Source organism: Dipodomys merriami, unplaced genomic scaffold (assembly GCF_024711535.1).
Source record: "Dipodomys merriami isolate MVZ:Mamm:240054 unplaced genomic scaffold, mDipMer1.0.p SCAF_1, whole genome shotgun sequence".
Lineage (NCBI taxonomy): Eukaryota > Metazoa > Chordata > Mammalia > Rodentia > Heteromyidae > Dipodomys > Dipodomys merriami.
Window position 1 is genome coordinate 128516828 of NW_027202270.1, and position 19916 is coordinate 128536743.

Consider the following 19916-nt stretch of genomic DNA (forward strand, 5'->3'; position numbering starts at 1 on the left):
CTGGAAGTTAAACCTGCTACAAAGGGCCTTAAGTGTAGTTAGGCACCCAAAAAGTCTGTGTTTAAGTTATGTGTGTACATTTTATTATTGGAAGCATATAAACAAGAAATTGGCTCCCCCACGGTATAACCCCTGCTTTCACTGTATTTGATGTTGGTATAATTTGTGGAGGGGAAGGGAAAAAAACCAATCATTTAAATAGGGATACAGGTGGACTCATTGCAACAATGAGACGTACAAGTTGTTATTTCAAAAATGAACTTTACAACTTTGGTGGGGGGGAGGGATGGGAAAGGTTGGGAAGGGGAAACAAAGGAGGAGGCAACAATGCTTGATAAGAAATGTACTCATTACCTTGCCCATGTAATTGTAACCCCTCTGCACGGTATTTTCACAAAAAAAAAAAAAATACAAAAACAAGAAATTGGTATTGTAACAGTACTTTTAAGTACTGACTACTTACTTGGGTCTACAACAAAAAGCAGGATAGCTTGTCATCCAAGCCTTCTCCATTTTGAATCCATGTTCTTTTCTCTGAGCCATTCTCTCCTGCATGCACTTTATATCCATCTCAGAATCCAGGAAGGATTGGACCACTACTCAGGTATCAATGACTTATTTCTCCTAAGTAGCCTGCCCTGCCTAGGTAATAAAGTTGTACAACTGCTACAGAACGCTTCTCAAAGCAAGGACTGAAAAATGACCATCTGATCACACTATGTCTGGGACTATGGATTTAGGTTTCCCTCCCTTTCCTCCCCCCAGTTCTTTGTCTATTCACATCTACATCTCATGGCTATACCCAGAGATGACTGAGAAGTGCTATCATGCTGTGACTGCTTGTGCCATCTGACACTTCACCAAGTCTCTCTATTTGGCAGACAGTAGCTTGTAAGTAGACAGAACCGACATGGGATTCCAGGAGTTTTATGCCTGGGGTGTTTAATCATTACAAAGACATTTTCATTTTTGTTCTACCAATGAACTTAAAATCAGTGTATTCAGCAAAGGTTTAAGTTATGTGACCCAAAAGCATTTTAGGATACTTACTATAATATTGCTTACTATAATATTATTATATTAACAATTGTTCATAGTTAACAACCTGAGTGTTCATCTATCTGGAAGCCAAGTTGAACAGAATTCCTCAGGAGATTTTTTTTTAACTATGGAGATCCAATTACATTCACACATATATAATATACATAAATAAACATATACAGGATCTTATAACTTTAGTTTTAGAATATTAGTCAAGACAAAGAAATTGGGGCTGGAAAGGTGGCTCAAAGGTAGAGTGTTTGTCTTGCATGCATGAGGCCCTGGGTTTGATTCCTCAGAACCACATTAACAGAAAAAGCCTGAAGTGGTACTAGCTCAAGTGGTAGAGCACTGGCTTTGAGCTGAAGAGCTGAGGGACAGTGCCCAGGCCCAGAGTTCAGGCCCCACAACTGGCAAAAACAAAACCAAATAAACAAAAAAAGACAAAGAAATACAAAAATAGCCTGCACTTCTAGCTACTCAGGAGGATGAGATCTGTGGATCCCAGTTTGAAGTGAACTCAGTGGGGGAAGTCTGCAAGACTTTTATCTCCAATAAACTATCAGACGATCAGGAAGTGGAACTGTAGCTCAAGTGGTAGAGCACTAGCCTTAAGCAAAAAAAAGCTCAGAAACAGGGCTAGGAAGGGCTCAGGGGTAGAGTGCTTGCCTTGCATGCATGAGGCCCTGGGTGCAATTCCTCAGCATAAAAAGCCGGGAAAAGCCGAAAAATCTGGAAATGGCGCTGTGGCTCAACACTGAGGAGCTGAGGGACAGTGCCCAGGCCCAGAGTTCAGGCCCCACACCAACAAAACAAGCAAACAAACAAAAATACAAAGGCGCTCAATACATAGGTAGATTTTAAACTCATCAGTTTATTTAAAAAGTTGAATGTGAATTATGTTTCTGATAAAATGAGACAAATGAAAGTTATCTGATCATATGGCCAAACTCAAAGTTTTCACTTACCTTGTTACATAATCTTTTCCCTACTGTGGCTACATTTTTGGTTCAAAGTTTCCTTAGCATTTTGTTTCTTGAAAATCTCTTGCCTTTTTTGGTTTGTTTTTTTCTTTCTTGTTTTCAGCCTTAAATGAAATTATGGATTCACTGTTAGATGTTTACAGTTTGGGCCAGACTGACCAAAATAACAAAACTCTAAGCAATCTTGAATAGAAAAAGAAAATTATCTTTGCTGTTTGTTTACTAGTCTGGTTTGCTTGAAAATTTTGGGGGAGTAAATTATTTGAGTCCTTTGCTTTTGCTTTTCCTTCCTGAGATGGCACACAACATTAATAAGTAAATGATAGATAGGTGATAGTTGATTGATAGATAGATGATAGATAATATTAAATAGAAAGTATAGAAAGATTCACATACCATGCTCATTAACATCCTAATGCAGTTCTTCTATCGTTGACATCTTGCATAAATATGACACTTTTTTTTTTTTTTTTACAATTGATGAGCCAGGATTGATTTTTTTTTTTTTTTTAACTAGTCCTGGGGCTTGAACTCAGGGCCTGGGCAATTGTCCCTGAGCTTCTTTTGTTCAAGGCTAGTGCTCTACCACTTGAGCCACAGTGCCACATCTGACTTTTCCTGTTTATGTGGTACTGAGGAATCAAACCCAGGGCTTCATGCATGCCAGGCAAACACTCTACCACTAGCGACATTCCTAGCCCTGATTTATTTGTTTTTGTGCTTATCCTGGGGTTTGAATTCAGGGCCTGAGCACTCCTTCTATTCCTATTACTTCATTCTTCCCAATGTCCCTTGCAAGCACTGACCTTTTCAATGTCTCTGGAGCTTTGCCTTTTTAAAATGTCATATAAGCTGGGTGCCTGTAGCTCATGTCTGTAACCCTAGCTACTCAGGCGGCTGAAATCTGAGGATCAAGGTTCAAAGGCAGCCCAGGCAGGAAAGTCTGTGACACTCTTATCTCCAATTAACCACCAGAAAACTGGTAGTAGAGCTGTGGTTCAAAGTGGTAAAGCACTAGCCTTGAGCAGAAAAGCTCAGGGACAGCACTCAGGCCCAAAGTTCAAGCCCCAGGAATGACAAAAAAAAAAAAAAAAAAAAAAAGAGGTCATATAGTTCTAATCATATAGTATATCACCTTTCAGATTGGCTTCCTCAGCATAAAAATAAGCATTAAGGTTATTCTGTGTGCACCTGTGAGAGCTCATTTCCTTTTATTGCTTTTTAGTACTACTCCATGGTATGGATGTGCCACTGCTTATCCATTTGTCTATGGAGGACATTTTGGTTGCTTCCATACTTTGGCAGTTATGAATAAAGATCTGATAAACATTAGTATACAGGCATTTGTGTGGACAGAAGTTTTCAATGCATTTGAATAAATAACAAGGTGGGTGATTGATCAATCATATAGTAGCCACAACTATTTTCTAACAGCAATGAATGGAAATTCCTCTTGCCTTATACTATCACCAGCTTTTGTATTGCCAATGTTTTTGATTTTTGCTATTTGACATGTGTTTTGCTTCTTGTTGTTTTATTTGTAAAAACCTTGTTGTTGAGGGGCTGGGAAGGTGGCTCAGTGGTAGAGTGCTTGCCTTGCATGCTCGAGGCCCTGGGTTTGATTCCTCGGCACCATAGAAGCAAAAAGAAAAAAGCCGGAAGTGGCACTGTGGCTCAAGTGGTAGAACGCTAGCCTTGAGCTGAAGAGCTGAGGGACAGCGCCTAGGCCCAGAGTTCAGGCCCCACGACCGACCGGACCCCCCCAAAAAAAACAAACCTTGTTGTTGAATACTTTTTCAAATGCTTATTTGCCATTGTTATGGTTTGGATATTAAATGTTTTTCTGAGACTATTGGGTAAAAGGCTTGGTTACTGGTGGATGGGAAGTGGTGCTACTGGGAGGTGGTAGAAACTTAAAGAAGTGGAACATGGTAGAAGGAAGTGGTCTGAGACCAGCCTAGGCAAAAAGTTAATGAGACTCTGCCTCAAAAAAGCAAGCTAAGTGTGGTGGTGATGCCCGTGATTCCAGCTAATGCAGAAGTAGGATTACAGTCTGAGGCCAGCCTAAGCAAAAGAGACCCTACCTGAAAAACGAGCTAAAGTTGGGGTATGACTCAAGTGGGAAGCCTTGAGCTAAAAAAAAAAGTTAATGAATTCATCTTAAATATTCCCCAATGGCCATCCTGCTAAAAGCTTGGTCTCCAAGCTGGCTTTATTGGAAAGTAATAGAAACTTTAAGAGGTGGGACTAGAGGGCGGTTTTCAGGTCACTGGAAGCATGCCCTCACAGGAGACTGAGGGAGACCAGTCTCTTCTCTCTGTTACTTCCCAGCCATGAGATGAACAACTTTGCTCTGCCAGGTGCTCCTGCCATGATACTGCACCATGGCGCAGATTAGCAGTGCCTCCAAAACTGTGAGACAAAATAGACCTTTTCTCTTTATAAGTTGATTATCACGTGTATTTGTTATACTTGGAGAAAAATGACTGACATATCATGGGACTCAGCAAAATACAGCTCACAGGCCAAATCTAGCCAGGTGACTGTTTTTGTAAATAAAGTTGTAGGTAGAAGGAAAGACGGAAGGAAGGGAGGGAGGGAGGGAGGGAAGGAAAGAAGGAGGGAGGAGGGAGGGAGGGAGGGAAACACTGACTGAAACCAGAGGTCAGACTAGCCAACAGAACCTATTATATTGGTCACGAGTTTATAGAGGAAAGAACATTGTATGTAAAGACAAGAAGTTTGATGTGTGTAGAGTATAAGAGAAGCAAGATGGGCTGGGAATGTGGCTTAGTGGTAGAGCACTTGCCTAGCATGCATGAAGCCCTGGGTTCGATTCCTCATTACCACATAAAAAGAAAAAGTCAGAAGTGGTGATATGGCTCAAGTAGTAGAGTGCTAGCCTTAAGCAAAAGAAGCTCAAAGACTGCCCAGGCCCTGAGCTCAAGCCCCAGGACTGGCGAGAGAGGGAGCGTGGGGAAGCATGAGATAAATCAATGAGATTTTAATTAATGAAATACTCATGATCAGATTTGGACTTGAGAACAATCACTTTGGCTCTAGTGGAAATTATTTGAAGAAATATTAAACTACAAGACCAAACAGGAGTTGAAGTGTGCCTGAATTGATGAATGGCAGTGGAGAAAAGGATAATTTGGAAAAGGATATAATGTTATCAGGACTTACTGATGGCTATGTAAGGGAGGCAGCATGAACAGATTGAAAATTGTCAATCAGTTGTGACACTTCTGCTTCTTTCAGATATAAATTTGACATGGTATACTCTACTATTTCTGATAGGAAGAGTTTATTGATTTTATTCATATTATAAATTTGATCATTTAGGCCGTACAGATTCTAAGTCTGTAGAAATTAGTTGTTTTACAATCCCAGTTTATGTAGCTTATATCAACTTTTGAATGTTCTTGAACTGAGGTGTGTTTCCATTAAAAGCATACAAAGATATGTGATATAGAGTATAATGACGTAGTCAGACTTCACATATAGCTCAGGACTACAAGAGCAAGTGTGCCAGAAAACAAGGTAGAATCCTCGTGATCTGTGGAAAACCAGCCTGACACACACAGCAACCCTTCTGTTCTGTTTTCCTGATGGACACAGTCACAAGCTCACACAGCTGGAAGGGAGAGAATGCAGGTTCCACTGTCAGTGGCAGAGTGGCCAAGAATTTACAGCTATGTTATAAAGCCGCCATAATCAGTTTGGGCTAAGGACAATGCTCTTTGTATTTATCCTGTCTGGGGCTGTATTGTATCTTGAATATGAGGCTTGATGTCATTGACATGAACTTTGGATAATTTTTAGTTGTGGCTTCAAACACATCTGTACAGTGCTGCATAGTCCTGATGTTAAGATCGTCATACTATGATTTTTCAAAGTCTGGTCCTAGATCATATGCATACTTGGAGCAGAGTTCACATTTAACCATTCTATAAACATGCGTCCCACTCCTCCTTGCAAAGGATTCTTCTGACTTCTGTAATAAAGAAGTCAGCTGCCTTTCCTTATATAGCAACAACTCTTTGTTGCTTTTGCCCACTAAAGATTTACCTTGTTTCCAGTTGTTGGGATGTTAGATGATCATACTCTCTCAGTTTCTCAACCCTGTTCTCACAGGTGAAAATAGTCACTCTTGTGTTTGCTAAGAAAGTGCTCACCTCCTTGAATTGTGCCTCCTGCCCTTTTTGTAGCTTGAGTTATTTTTCATACAGGGTCTCATTCTTTTTGCCCAGACTGGTCTTGAACTGTGATCCTCCCAACCTCTACCTCCTAAGTAGCTAGGTTTATAGGCATGTACCACCACTTCTAGCCACTTATCTTTAAAATTCATCTACAAGTCAGACATCAAAGGCTCACACTTATAATCCTTGCTTCTCAGGAGGCTGAGAACTGAGGATCACAGTTTAAAGTCAGCCTGGGCAGAAGTCCATGAAACGCTTATGTCAATTAACCACCAAAACACCGGAGATAGAGAAGCAGAAATGTGGTTCCAGTAAAAAAGCTAAGGAACAGCATCCAGCTTCTGAATTCAAGTTCTCCTACTGGCAATACATATATACATACATACCACATGTGCGCACACACGCGCACGCACCCCCCCACACACACACATGCACAATTCACCTACAAGTCAAAGCATTAAAAAGAACCCCTAAAGCCTAGAAGGAAATGTAAGTTTTAATAGTAAGCATGCATTTATATTTCCTTGTGTTGTATATGTCTGAATCTTCTGCAATAAGCATGTGATACATTAGTAAAATACAGTATGGGCAAATAAAACCGATTCAACAAAGTGATCTAAAATATAGCATTAATTTCAAAGAATGAGTTTAGTATTGTATATGAGAAAAAATGATTCACCTAAACTGACCAAACACTACAATTTGACCTTGAATCTTCCACGTCAACAAAGGCTAATACATGTATTACAATCTAGAAGTCCTCTTCTGGGTACCCAAGTGTTTGCGAAAGAAGGATATAATTTGTTCCCATGCATCTATCTGGGCCTTTGAGTGAGCCCTCATTTCCCCACCCCACATTACAGCTTTGTTTAGCAATACGTGCAAGGAAGCTGGGCACATGGGGAAGTAGGGAGGCTCAATGTAATGCCCAGTCCCAGGATAGGAGATGATCTGGGGCTTTTCCTTTCCATGAGCCTGTAGCCGGTCAGAGGCCGTTTGGGCATATAACTCGCTCCTCCAGTTATGATCATCTTGGCCAACGATGAAGAGGATGGGCCCCTGGGCCTTCTCTATTGGAATCATACTGGGGTTTTTATACCCTCCTACAAGATCATTCCGTATATCTACAATATCCAGAATGCCTGAGAAAGCCACCTTGCTTCTCCTCAGGTCAAAGCCCAAGGGTGGAATCCTAGTCTGCTTGTATTGAATGGTTCGGTTCCCACTGAACCCAGAGCCATTGATGGAAACTGTGGCTGAGATGTTCTTCAAGAATGAGGCCATTAAGAGACAAATATCAGCTCCCAAAGAAATGCCCAGAAGCCCAATTCCTGGGCCCTTTACCTGGAAGAAAAGAAGAAAGAGTCAAGAATGTACCTAATACAAAAGTGCTTGCCAAACAATGCAACTAGAGATGCTTCTAGTGTCAACCTGTGAGTTGTTCATATTAACTAAAGGGAGTGTTTCCCAAGTACTGAATATTTGCCTAAACACAGAAGAAACAAATCATACTCACTGTCAAATTTACAATCAGTTATAAATGCTCCAGAACGATCATCTAGTAGAGAAGACTGAGCCACAGCAACCATCAAGTTCTGAGCCTCATTCAAAGTGAAATTGATCTATGTCTTTTTTGGGGGGAGGGGAGTCCGGTCGTGGGGCCTGAACTCTGGGCTTGGGCGCTGTCCCTCAGCTCTTCAGCTCAAGGCTAGCACTCTACCACTTGAGCCACAGCACCACTGCCGGGTTTTGTTTTTTGCTTATGTGGTGCTGAGGAATTGAACCCAGGGCCTCATGCATGCAAGGCAAGCGCTCTATCACTGAGCCACCTTCCCAGCCCTGATCAATGTCTTTATGTGACTTGATATTCAACCGTGTCAAATTGAGTTCTATTCCAAGCTGTGAAACACTCATCAGCTTCTATCCAAATATATTGGCAAATGATTAACTTCAAGAAAGCAAAGCAAGATGTGAGAGTCCACTTCAGGAGTTCTTAGCCTCAGAGGAGAAGAAGGAACATTCAGATCAGAGTGTGGAAAGATACTCTGATGCCAGAGAATTAAAGGTTAAAAACAAAACAAAACAAAAAAAAAGGTTAAAAACTCATTAGACACAATGTTGAAAACGAACAACTAGTGGGTGGGGAAAGAAGGGCCAAGGAAGGCACAACATTATCCAAAAAGAAATGTACTTACTACCTGCCTTATGAAACATACATTAAAATACATCGAAAAGTTGGGAAGGTGGCTCAGTGGTAGAGCACTCACCTTGCATGCTTAAGGCCCTGGGTTCAATTCCTCAGTACATAAGCAGAAGAAAAAAAAAGCTGGAAGTGGCGCTGTGGCTCAAGTGGTAGAGTGCTAGCCTTGAGCTGAAGAGCTGAGGGACAGCGCCCAGGCCCAGAGTTCAGGCCCCACGACCAGACCCAAAAAATAAAAATAAAAATAAAATAAAATAAAATACACTGAAAATACTCCAATGTATTTTTAAAAAGCAAGCAGGCAAAGCTGAAGAGAAGCTCATCATTTGTATTACAAGAGAAATCCCAATGTTATTGAGATTTGGCATCAGTTTTACAATTCATTCTACAACATGGATCCATTTGATAGGGGGAACTATTAGGTGGCTGTAACTAAGGAAATCTCCAAAAGAAATGTATGGGGAAAAGGAAAAAGGGCAGCTTTAGTGCACCTGGTACAAGTAATGTCCTTTATGGAGAGATTTCTAGAGACTAGTTCAATAAAAAGCAGGCGGCACACCTGGGGGTGCTGGAGCATGTAGCACAGGGCTTCTTCAAAGTAGTCCACCGATAAGCAATGAAAATCCTTGGGGAGGTCCTCAAAGTTAGAAAAAGCCACAGCCAATGTGGCAAAGCCATGGCCAGCCAGAAGGCTAGCTCGATATTCCAACAGGCCCCCTCCAAGTCCAAAGATGTCAATGATCCCTGGGAAAGGTCCATGGCCTAAAAAAAAAAAAAAAAAAAAAAAAAAAAAAGAATATTATAATGGAGGCATTATGCAACTTAAAGAATCTACATTCTGTTTAGACACTTTTCTTTTCTTGCCAGGATGTGGGTGATCTCCCTGAGCTTCTTTTGCTCAAGGCTAGTGCTCTACCATTTCAACTACAGCAACACTTCTAGATTTAAAAAAAAATTATTTATTTATTTTGCCATTCCTCAGGTTTGAACTCTGGGCTTGGGTGCTGTCCCTGAGCTCCATTTGGTCAAGGCTAGCACTCTACCACTTGAGCCGCAGTTCCATTTCTAGCTTTTTCTGTGATTTAATTGGAGAAAAGAGTCTTGAGGACTTTCCTGCCTGCGATGGCTTTGAATTGTGATTCTCAGATCTCACCCTTCTGAGTAGCTAAGATTACAAGCATGAGCCACCTGCGCCTGGCTACTTTCCTAAGTTATTTAGCGAATTTCTATGAATCAAAGGTAAGAGGACATGATCCCCAGATTACTACTAAAGAGTGCCTTCGAGGAAGAAAAACCCAAAACACAGAGAAACTTCTCCTGGATGTTATTTACTAGGTTTGAAGAATCCTTAGTTATTGTGAGGGAGAGTGGTAAAAGCTTTCGTTAAGGAATGCATCCCAGAGGGAGGTGACAGGCAATGCCCATTCAAAGATGGAGGACTGGATATAGAAGATTTTGAAAGAAAGTTGCATGTTGTGCTGCCTCTGTCCCACAGCCTCTCTTTCCACCACCACCTGTGTGTGTGTGTGTGTGTGTGTGTCTGCGCGTGGCGCTCACTGACATTCCAGATGTCTATGTAGGAGGAAAGAAAAATGAAACACCGGAGTTGGCCTTTGGTGAGGAAGGCAGCAAAGCCTTAAGTGCGATAGAAATGGGCGAAGAATTGAAGCAGAGACCCAGAATGCCCAGATCACCAGAGAAGGATATATTGTCTCTTTGGGTGTCATCATTTCCCCTAACCACTCCTGCAGCTGGGAGGTGAGGGGGGCCGGGGACTGTAGACAGTGAACAATAATAAATAGCAAAGTGAACCTCTTTTGACAACACACAATAATGATGATCACTTCATTGGGATGCTGTTATTAAATGAGTTAATACAAGTTAAAGACACCGGACAGGGCCTAACAGCCAAACCCTTCGAATTGGTGGAGCAGCCACTGACGTGGTGCAGGTGGACGCTGCCAGTCCCAGATCCCCCAGGAGGAGCAGGGAGGTCCCAGGACGTGCAGAGGAGCCAGACCCAGCAGGGGCCCCGCGGGGAGAGCAGCGGCGGCCAGCTCCTAGCCAGCTCCTAACTCCAAAAGGCCTATAGCTCACCTGGCGGCAGGAAGAGGGTGGCCCGCACCCGGCCCTCGCGCACCGGCACCCGCCGCACCCCGGCCGCCATGAAGTGCCGCTCGTGCACCGCCCGCGCCAGCACGCGCCCGCCCTCGGGCTCGCCGGGCCCGGCGGGCTCGCGGCCGTCCAGCACCTCCAGCTCCAGCAGCAAGGGCGTCTGCACGTCCCGCTTGAGCAAGCGCCAGAAGGGCCTGTCGGGCTGCAGGGCCCAGACGAGCCCCATGGGCTCGAGCCCCGCGAAGCTGCCGCCCAGCGCGGGCGCGCGCTGCAGGTCCAGCTGGCCGCGGGCGTCAGCGCGGTAGCGCGCGTGGGCCCGGAAGAGCGCGCCCTTCTCGTCGCGCAGGGACGCGCGCAGCGCCACGGGCTGCTCGGGGGCCAGGCCGTGCACGGCGATGCGCACCGGCTCGTCCCAGCACACGCGGCCCGCGGGCTCCACCACCACGCTGGGCGCCGCCATGCGGGACTCGAAGCCGGGCCACCAGAGCCCTTGCAGGTCGTAGCGAGCGCGCCCCGTGGGTCCCAGCCCCGGACGGGGGAGCGCGGGGTGCCTGAGCGGGCCCGGGAGGGGGCCGGCAGTTCAGGGTCCACAGGCCTCGGCCGGGAAGCCGCTGGTCGGCGATTGGCGGCCGGCTGGGGGCGGCACGGGGGCGGTCCCCGGTGCTCGGGGCCGCGGAGCCTCTCCCGGAAAAGGATCTCTGCCTCTCACCACGCTCCACGTGCTGCAGTGGAAACTACTGAGTGATCTATTAGTGGTGACGCCCGATGCCAGCGAGGGCAAGCCCGGGTCCAGCTTCATCATGGATTGACTAATAGTTGAAAAAAAATTTTTTTTTCTTTAAAGCCGGGCGCCGGTGGCTCACGCCTGTAATCCTAGCTACTCAGGAGGCTGAGATCTGAGGATCGAGGTTAAAAGCCAGCCCGGGCAGGAAAGTCCAGAGACTCTTATCTCCAATTAATCATCAGGAAACCGGAAGTGGCGCTGTGGCTCAAGTGGTAGAGCGCTAGCCTTGAGCTGAAGAGCTGAGGGACAGCGCCCAGGCCCTGGGACCAGCAAAAAAAAAAAAAGGGGGGGGGGGGAAGCTTCAATGAAGTAAAAGTTTGTCTTAGATTTTTTGGGGGAGGGGATGGGGGAGTCCGGTCATGGGGCCTGAACTCTGGGTCTGGGCGCTGTCCCTCAGCTCTTCAGCTCAAGGCTAGCACTCTACCACTTGAGCCACAGGGCCACTTCCGGCTTTTTTCTTTTTGCTTATGTGGTGCTGAGGAATTGAACCCAGGGCCTCATGCATGCAAGGCAAGCACTCTACCACTGAGCTACCTTCCCAGCCCCTGTATTAGATTCTTTTTTTTTTTTTTTTTTGCTGGTCATGGAGCTTGAACTCTGGGCCTGGGCACTGTTCTGAGCTCTTCAGCTCAAGGCTAGCACTTTACCACTTGAGCCATAGCACCCACTTCCAGCTTTTTCTGTGTATGTGGTACTGAGGAATCGAACCCAGGGCCTCATGCATGCAAGGCAAGCACTCTACCACTGAGCCACCTTCCCAGCCCCCCCTGTATTAGATTCTTTTGTGACTGTCATGACAGAATGCCTGAGGTCTGGCAATTTATAAAGAACACGAAGTTATTTCTTAGAGTTCTGAAGGCCAAGTTGAAGAGTCCATTTTTGGTGAGGGACTTCTTTCTGTGTCATCTTATGGTGGAAGGATAAAAGAAACACATAAGAAAGGTATGGTGGGGGAGGCAGTGGAGGTATATTTCAGTAGTAGTGTGCGTGTGCTTAACTATGGGCCAGGCTCTGGGTTCAATCCCCAACAGCCCCCTCACCCCCCCCCCCCAAATAGCCTAACAAAATGGTGAGACCTAACATCTTTTTAGCAGGAACCCATTCTAGGGATGACTACAGGACTCCATCTGTAAGGGCATTAACCCATTCTTCAAGGCTCTGTTCTCCTGACTTTTATCTCTCATATCTGGAGTCCTAAGTCTCACTGTGATGGTATTGGGGACTAAGTGTCCCACCCACAAACTTTGAAGGACTTGTTCAAAGCATAGACAATTTACATACCAAAGATTGTAAACCCATGTGAACAGTTCAGTGAATTTTCTTAAGTTCAACACCCATCCTCCCCCTCCCCCCCCCCTTCCCCCACACACATAGGTTCATGCATATCACATAAGCAAGCTTGGGAAGCCAGAAAATGATCGATGCCAAGTTCCACAAAAACGGCTCTCACGCGTTCTCCCTTCTCCCAAGGGTACTTGTCTGGTTCACATTACTTCAATGAAATACCTGAGGCCCTTTACTTATAAAGACAATGTTAGGGAAATGAGCTCCCTTCCCATAGCTTACTACACTCCTTCTTTTCTCCACAGCTTAGCATGCTCCCTTCCTTGGCAACACTAGGCCCAGGTAGTAAAGCAGTGAATAATCAACTTCAACCCCCTTTACCTTGGGATGGTCTTCTCTGGGCATCTATCACCATATAAGGACACAAGAGCCCCTGAGAGTGACCTTCAGGTCTGGGCAGCTGTAGGACCCTTATCTACTATTTGGACAGCATCCATATACCCTATTCTGCCATGTGAGCCCCTGGCCCACACGTCCACACTGGGTTCTCTGCCTCCTAGCCCCTTCTAGCTCCTCCTAAACCTCCTAGGTTATATAGGTCACCTCAGACAATAGCTGGTGCTTCTTCTCACTTCTCCCTTGAGAGAAGGAGACTTGCTGGCCCCTTTTCCTGGCAGTAAACATCTCTTTGTTCTCTGTACCTGGATGTATGTGTGGTTGGTTCTCTGGCAAAGTCTAATAATCTTTCAGACAAAATGTTTACCTCACAGTTCTGGAGGTTTAGTTTAAGATCTTGTAGCCCCATTTCTTTGTGATTCTGGTAACACTAGATGACAACGGTGGGTTGTGCCTGGGTAAACTTGCAAGTTTGAGAGTAGGCAGAGCCTGAGACATTGGATTCCCACAATCCCATTCAAGGACACAGCTCATCAACCTAGGCTCTTGCTTCCACCACAAGAAGGATTAAATCAAGTCTGGAGCATAGTAAATGTGGTAGGAAAGTTTATGAGGAGACAAATAGGGCAAACAAAAAGATTACAAGGCATGCATGTGCCACATGAAGACAGTATCTTAGGTTCACTTTTGCCATCATTGGCCTTCTGGGGTACAGAGAATGACCTCTAACCTCTGGTTACATCGAGGGTATTGGGAGGAATGGCATAGTTAAAATAGCCTAAGTCCCAGGCTGGTTTGGAGGTAGAAATAGGCAGTGTGATACTCCAATGTTTCAGAATTGATCTGGTTTTGTTATGATGAGAGCCTTTAACAGCTGGCAGGTGGCCCAATCTTTTCTTGATTCCAGGATGACAGCAGAGAGAAGGCAGAAGATAGGAGCTCTGGAGCACTAAGCCAAGCCCCAATCAACCAGCCCACAGGGCAGAATCACTGCTGAGTTACATTTGACCTCTAGGACCTACCTTACCAGTATGGCTAAGCAAGTTACACATCTTTTGTTGTAGAACTATTTGTTGAGCCACTTTAGGCTGGAATGAATCATAGCCTTAATCCTTAGGTAAGTGGAGTACTTCCAAAAAATACTGGGAACTGGGCACTGGTGGCGCATGCCTCTAATCTTAGCTACTCAGGAGGCTGAGATCTGAGTATTACAGTTCAAAGCCAGCCTGGGCAGGAAACTCATGAGACTTATCGCCAATAAATTACTCGAAAAAGCAAGAAGTAGTGGTGTGATTCTAGTGGTAGAACGCTGGCCTTGAGCAAAAGAAGTTCAAGGAGAGTACCTAGGCCCAGAGTTTCAAGCCCCAGGACCAACTCAAAAAAATGAAATAAAAAATCCTGGGTCATTTTATGACCTTCGTGGCCTCATTGGAAAGCTCAATTACAAAAAAATTTGTCTCAGAGACCCTGAGATCTTAACTTGTCCATTTTGGATTCCCGTTGCAATTCCTTAGTGTAAGGTCCATTCCTGGACTGCGAACAGACCTCGCCCAGTACCTGCATTACCTAGGCAACTGGGACACCTGGAAGAGGTCACATCCACATCTGCTGAGGTCACATCTTAACCTGATGTGGCCACACCTTTCTCCCACCTGATCCCACTTCCCTTTACCTGGACACACCCTTCCCCACCCCCTACCCTATATAAGGCCTAAACCGCGGCCAGACCGCCCTTTTCTTTTGCCAGCCACGTGGAGTGCCAACCTTGCCTGGTCCCAGCAGGTCTACTGAATAAACCTACCCCTTACCTGAATACCACGTGCGTGGTGCAGTTCTTACTCGGCTACCTCTTTTTAAAAACCTAACACTTAGGTGCCTGAATAATGGGCATTTATAGCATGAAGACCTCCCAGTAGCTACTTCTCAGAGATTCCAATCCATCCCAACAGCCTCCCCCAGTCGACCAAGCCTTTAACGTGTAACCTTTGAGAAATACTATCCACATTCAAACCATAGCACTTAAACGTGTGTGTGTTTGTGTGTGTGTGTGTGTGTGTGTGTACTGGGGCTTGAACTCAGGGTCTTGAGGTCTTGTCTCTTTCTGTTCAAAGCTAGCACTCTTGAGCCATACTTCCACTTCTTGCGGCTGCTCCTCCCCCTCCCCCTCCCCCTTCTTCTTCTCTGGTGGCTATTTCTCCTTCCCCCCCTCCTCCCCCTTCTTCCCCCTCTGCTTCTCCCTCCTTCCTCTTCCTCCTCCACCTTCTTTTTCTTCCTTCTTCTTCTTCCTCTTCCTCCCAATCCTGAGGCTTGAACTTAGGGCCTGGGCACTGTCCCTGAGCTCCTTTTGCTCAAGACTAGCACTCTACCACTTCAGCTATATAGTACCACTTCCAACCTTTTCTGTGTATGTGGTACTGAGGAATAGAATCCAGGGCTTCATGCATGCTAGGCAAGCACTCTACCACTAAGCCACATTCCCAGCCCAACTTCCGGCTTTTTGTTGGTTAACTCAGATAAGAATCTTTCCTCCTGGGCTGGCTTCAAACCTTGATCTTCAGATCTTTGCCTCCTGAGTAGCTAGAATTATAGGTGTCACCCATACCTGGTTTTCTTTTTAAACTTCTACAGTGTCTTAAGAATTTGCAGCTACGTTAGTAAGTAGATAAATACCTAACCTTGGCCCATTTTGCTTAGGTTATTTTTCAAATACGATCTCTGTTTTTTGCCTAGGCAGCCAGTCCTGACTGTAATCCTCCTATTTAAGCTTCTTGCAAAAGTGAGATGACAGATGAATGCCACCACTTTTTTTCTACCAATAACTGTATCTACCTATCTTGATCTTTATCTCCATCTCTGTTTATCCAAACTGAAAACATCTGCAATTTTGTTTATCTTGAAACTTATTTTATTGGTAAATTTATTTCTACTCTGATGAGGAAACACTTTTGTCATTCAAAAGAAAAAATAATGCAAATACACTCACTAATAGCACTAGCTATTCCCAGGAGAGATCAACATTGGACATGTCACTCAGTCAAATAACAATTACAGTTTTGCTGGAATTGTGCCCTCTATACCACCCAAGTGTCTGTGGAAGAAAGTCTGAATTTGCTTCCACGCATCCACTTGGGCCACTGCATGAGCCCTGGGTTCTCCCCCCCAGAGGAAACCCCCCAGGAGGCGATTCAGGGAATATTTACACAAGGGGAAGTAAGGGGGATCAATGTTGTGCCCTGCCTCAGGGTAAAGGATGATCTGGGGCTTTGCCTTCCCATGGGCCTCCAGGCGCTTAGAGGCCTCATTTGCATAGAACTCACTCTTCCAGTTGCGGTCATCCTGACCCACAAGGAACAGGAAGTTGGTGTCAGACCTTTCCACGGGAATGAAGCTCTTCTGGCTAGGTCCTTCCAAAGGACTCATCAAGACATCCACAGCATCCACGATGCCATCTTTGGTCATCTTTACTCGATTTAGGTTAATGCCCACAGGGGGCAAAGTCTCATCTTTGTAGCACAAGGTTCCTGAAGAATTGGCCACAGAGCCATTGATGATGACAGCAGTGGTGATGCCCTTCAGGAAAGAGGCCATAGAGAGGCAGAGTTCTCCCCCTTTGGAAAGCCCTAGCAGCCCAATTCCTGGGCCTTTTACCTGTGACCAGGACAGAGAAAATGAAGGAGGATGAGTCCATACATAGTATAGTAGAGTGAGTGGCTTGAGACCACCCTGAAAGTCAGGTGGAACTGACTGTGAATCTAGGCTTTAGCAATATCCTGGCTTTAAAAAGGAGCATTAATTTCACAAAGTTTTAAATAGGCAAAGCCATCTTTACTGACTTCAAAATATATTACAAAGATATAGTAATCAAAATAGCAGGGTATTGGCATAAATACAGACACACAGCCCAATGGAACAAGGTAGAAAAGTAAACTCATGGAACTATAACTAATTGATTTTATTTTGGGGGGTTGGTTGTAGGGCTTGAACTCAGGGCCTGGGCACTGACCCTGAGTTTTTTTGCTCAAGACTAGTGTTCTACCACCTTGAGCCACAGCTCCACCTCCAATTTTCTGATGGTTAATTGTAGAGAAAAGTTTCACTTTATTGCCCAGGCTGGCTTTGTACTGCAGTTCTCAGATCTAGGTCTCCTGAGCAGCTAGGATCGCAGACTTGAGCCACTAGTGCCCAGCCCAATTAACTAAAAATAGTTTTTATTATTATTATAAAGGTGATATACAGAGCAGTTACAGTTACATAAGTCAGGTAAAGAGTGTATTTCTTTGGGACAATGTCACCCTTTCCCTCACTCTCTCCCAATTTTTCCCTCCCATCCTACCCACAAGTTGTAGGGTTCATTTTCAACATAGTGTCCAGTGAATATCATTGCTTCATTTGTTCACCCCCAATGTATTTTTTAAGCCAAAGTTCAAAAGATAGCCTCATTAAGAAATTGAGCTGTGAGAATTAGATATGCACATGGAGAAAGAAATTGAACCTTCTGGGCTGGGAAGGTGGCTCAGTGATAGAGCACATGCCTTGCATGCCAAAGGCCCTGGGTTCCTCAGCACCACATAAGCCAAAAAAGAAAAAAGCCGGAAGTGGCGCTGTGGCTCAAGTGGTAGAGCGCTAGCCTTGAGCTGAAGAGCTGAGGGACAGTGCCCAGGCCCAGAGTTCAGGCCCCATGACCGGACCCCCCCCCCCCCAAAAAAAAGAAATTGAACCTTCTTCTTCACATTACGAAAATCATACCAAAATGGATTAAATATTGTTGGAGTGAGGAGCAGCATTCAAATAGGAGAAGAAGGGCTAATGATGAAGGTAAATAATGAATATGGGTCAAAATAGTTTATTTGCATTATGAAAACAGAACAACAAGGGTTCTCATTTATCAAGATGTATTATACTCATAAACTGACATGCTGAAGTGAAATCCCTTGGTATAATTACTTAAATATAATTTAAAAAGCCGGGCGCTGGTGGCTCACGCCTGTAATCCTAGCTACTCAGGAGGCTGAGATCTGAGGATCGCAGTTCAAAGCCAGCCCGGGCAGGAGAGACCGTGAGACTCTTATCTCCAATAAACCACCAGAAAACCGGAAGTGGTGCTGTGGCTCAAGTGGTAGAGCGCTCGCCTTGAGCTGAAGAGCTGAGGGACAGAGCCCAGACCCAGAGTTCAAGCCCCGCGACCGACAAAAAAAAAAAAAATTTAAAAAGGAAAAAAAAAACACTTTTTTTTTTTTTTTTTTGTCAGTCGTGGGGCTTGAACTCTGGGTCTGGGCTCTGTCCCTCAGCTCTTCAGCTCAAGGCGAGCGCTCTACCACTTGAGCCACAGCGCCACTTCCAGCTTTTTTTCTTTTTGCTTATGTGGTGCTGAGGAATTGAACCCAGGGCCTCGAGCATGCAAGGCAAGCGCTCTACCACTGAGCCACCTTCCAGCACCCACATTTTTTTTTTGTTGGTTATAAGGCTTTAACTTGGGGCCTGGGTACTTTCCCTGAGCTCTTTTGATCAAGGCTAGTGCTCTACCACTTTGAGCCATAATGCCACTTCTGGTTTTCTGGTGGTTAATTGGAGATAAGAGTCTCACAGACTTTCCTGCCAGGGCTGGCTTTGAATCACATCTTCAGATCCCAGCCTCCTGAATAGCTAGAATTACAGGCATGAGCCATGAGTATTTGGCTCAAAAACATTTTAATAGAACAATAGAATGTGTTGAAAATATTCTAAGAAATGAGGAGTGGGGAAAGGAAAGTGGTTATTGGGAGGGGGAGTTTAATTTAGATACATTGAATGCGTGTATGGAAACATCACAAGGGAGCCTCTTCCCTTGTACAATTGTGTGTGTGTATGTACAAGAAACTAATGTATATAGAAGAAAACCCAAAGGAAATGCTTAAATGTAAGACCTGAACCTATGAGGCTATTAGAAGAAAATTGGGGGGAAATGCTTTAGGATACTATAATAGACAAAGATTTCTTTGGAAAAGATCCTAAAATCATTGGAAATAGACATGAGATTATAGCAAATTAAAAAGCTTTGAACAGCAGAGAAAATAATCACCTAATAAAAAAGACAACCCACAAAATGAGAGAAAATATTTGCTAAGTCTTCATCTGAAAAAGAGTTGATATCTAGAATATGTGAAGAATCCCCCCCTTTTTAAAAAAAAAAGCAAAAATGTCCAAAATAATATATTTTAAAATGATCAACAAACCTTACAGAAACATCCAAATGACCAACAGGTATTTGAAAAAAAAATTAGTCAACATCCCTAATCATGAGGGAAATGCACCAAACAGCCTCTCCTAGGAAACCCTCTGTTTTGGACAGGATGCTTAATTTCCCTAAAGACAGAAACCATCTGGGCACACAAATGGTCTATTTCCCATGATATCATCCTGACTCAGAAATTTACATTTCTGCCTGGTACTGGTGTCTCACATTTGTAATCCTAGCTACTCAGGAGGCTGAGAGCTGAGGATCACAACTCAAAGCCAGCCCGCGCAAGAAACTCCATGAGACTTTTATCTCCAATTAGCCACCAGAAGTGGTGCTGTGGCTCAGTTGGTAGAGCACTAGCCTTGACCTAAAGAACTGAGGGACAGAACCCAAGAGAGTTCAAGCCCTATGACCGACCATAAAAGAAAAGAAAAGAAAAGAAAAAAGAAATGTGCGTTTCTTGTGAATTTTGGAAAAGACTAAATGTTTGATTTTGTCATAGGACATCTTCAGATGAGTGAGTTGCAGATTTAACCTTGGCTAGGGAAGATATTTAAAACTCTCCTATCTAGCCAGGCACCGGTGGCTCACGCCTGTAATCCTAGCTATTCAGGAGGATGAGATTTGAGGATCACGTTCAAAGCCAGCCCGGGCAGGAAAGTCAGTGAACCTCTTATCTCCAATAAACCACCAG

The 19916-nt window shown here is 44.5% G+C and overlaps 1 protein-coding gene across 4 annotated transcripts in view; it reads right to left on the minus strand.

Moving 5' to 3' along the window:
* Nucleotides 1-19916, minus strand: part of LOC138832475 (peroxisomal succinyl-coenzyme A thioesterase-like) — a 48854-nt gene that overhangs the window by 20095 nt on the left and 8843 nt on the right. The window contains exons 3-5 of one of the 4 annotated variants that reach the window (XM_070030547.1): nucleotides 16323-16653; nucleotides 8986-9188; nucleotides 5315-7570 (exon numbers count right to left, since the gene is read on the minus strand). The exons of 1 other annotated variant lie outside the window; for it this stretch is intronic. In XM_070030547.1, coding sequence (XP_069886648.1) covers nucleotides 6971-7570; nucleotides 8986-9188; nucleotides 16323-16653 — 1134 coding nt within the window. In that variant the 3' untranslated portion in view covers nucleotides 5315-6970. Of the gene's footprint in view, nucleotides 1-5314; nucleotides 7571-8985; nucleotides 9189-10523; nucleotides 11086-16101; nucleotides 16654-19916 lie in introns of those variants that run through there. 2 more of the 4 variants (XM_070030565.1, XM_070030600.1) reach the window with 2 other exon arrangements.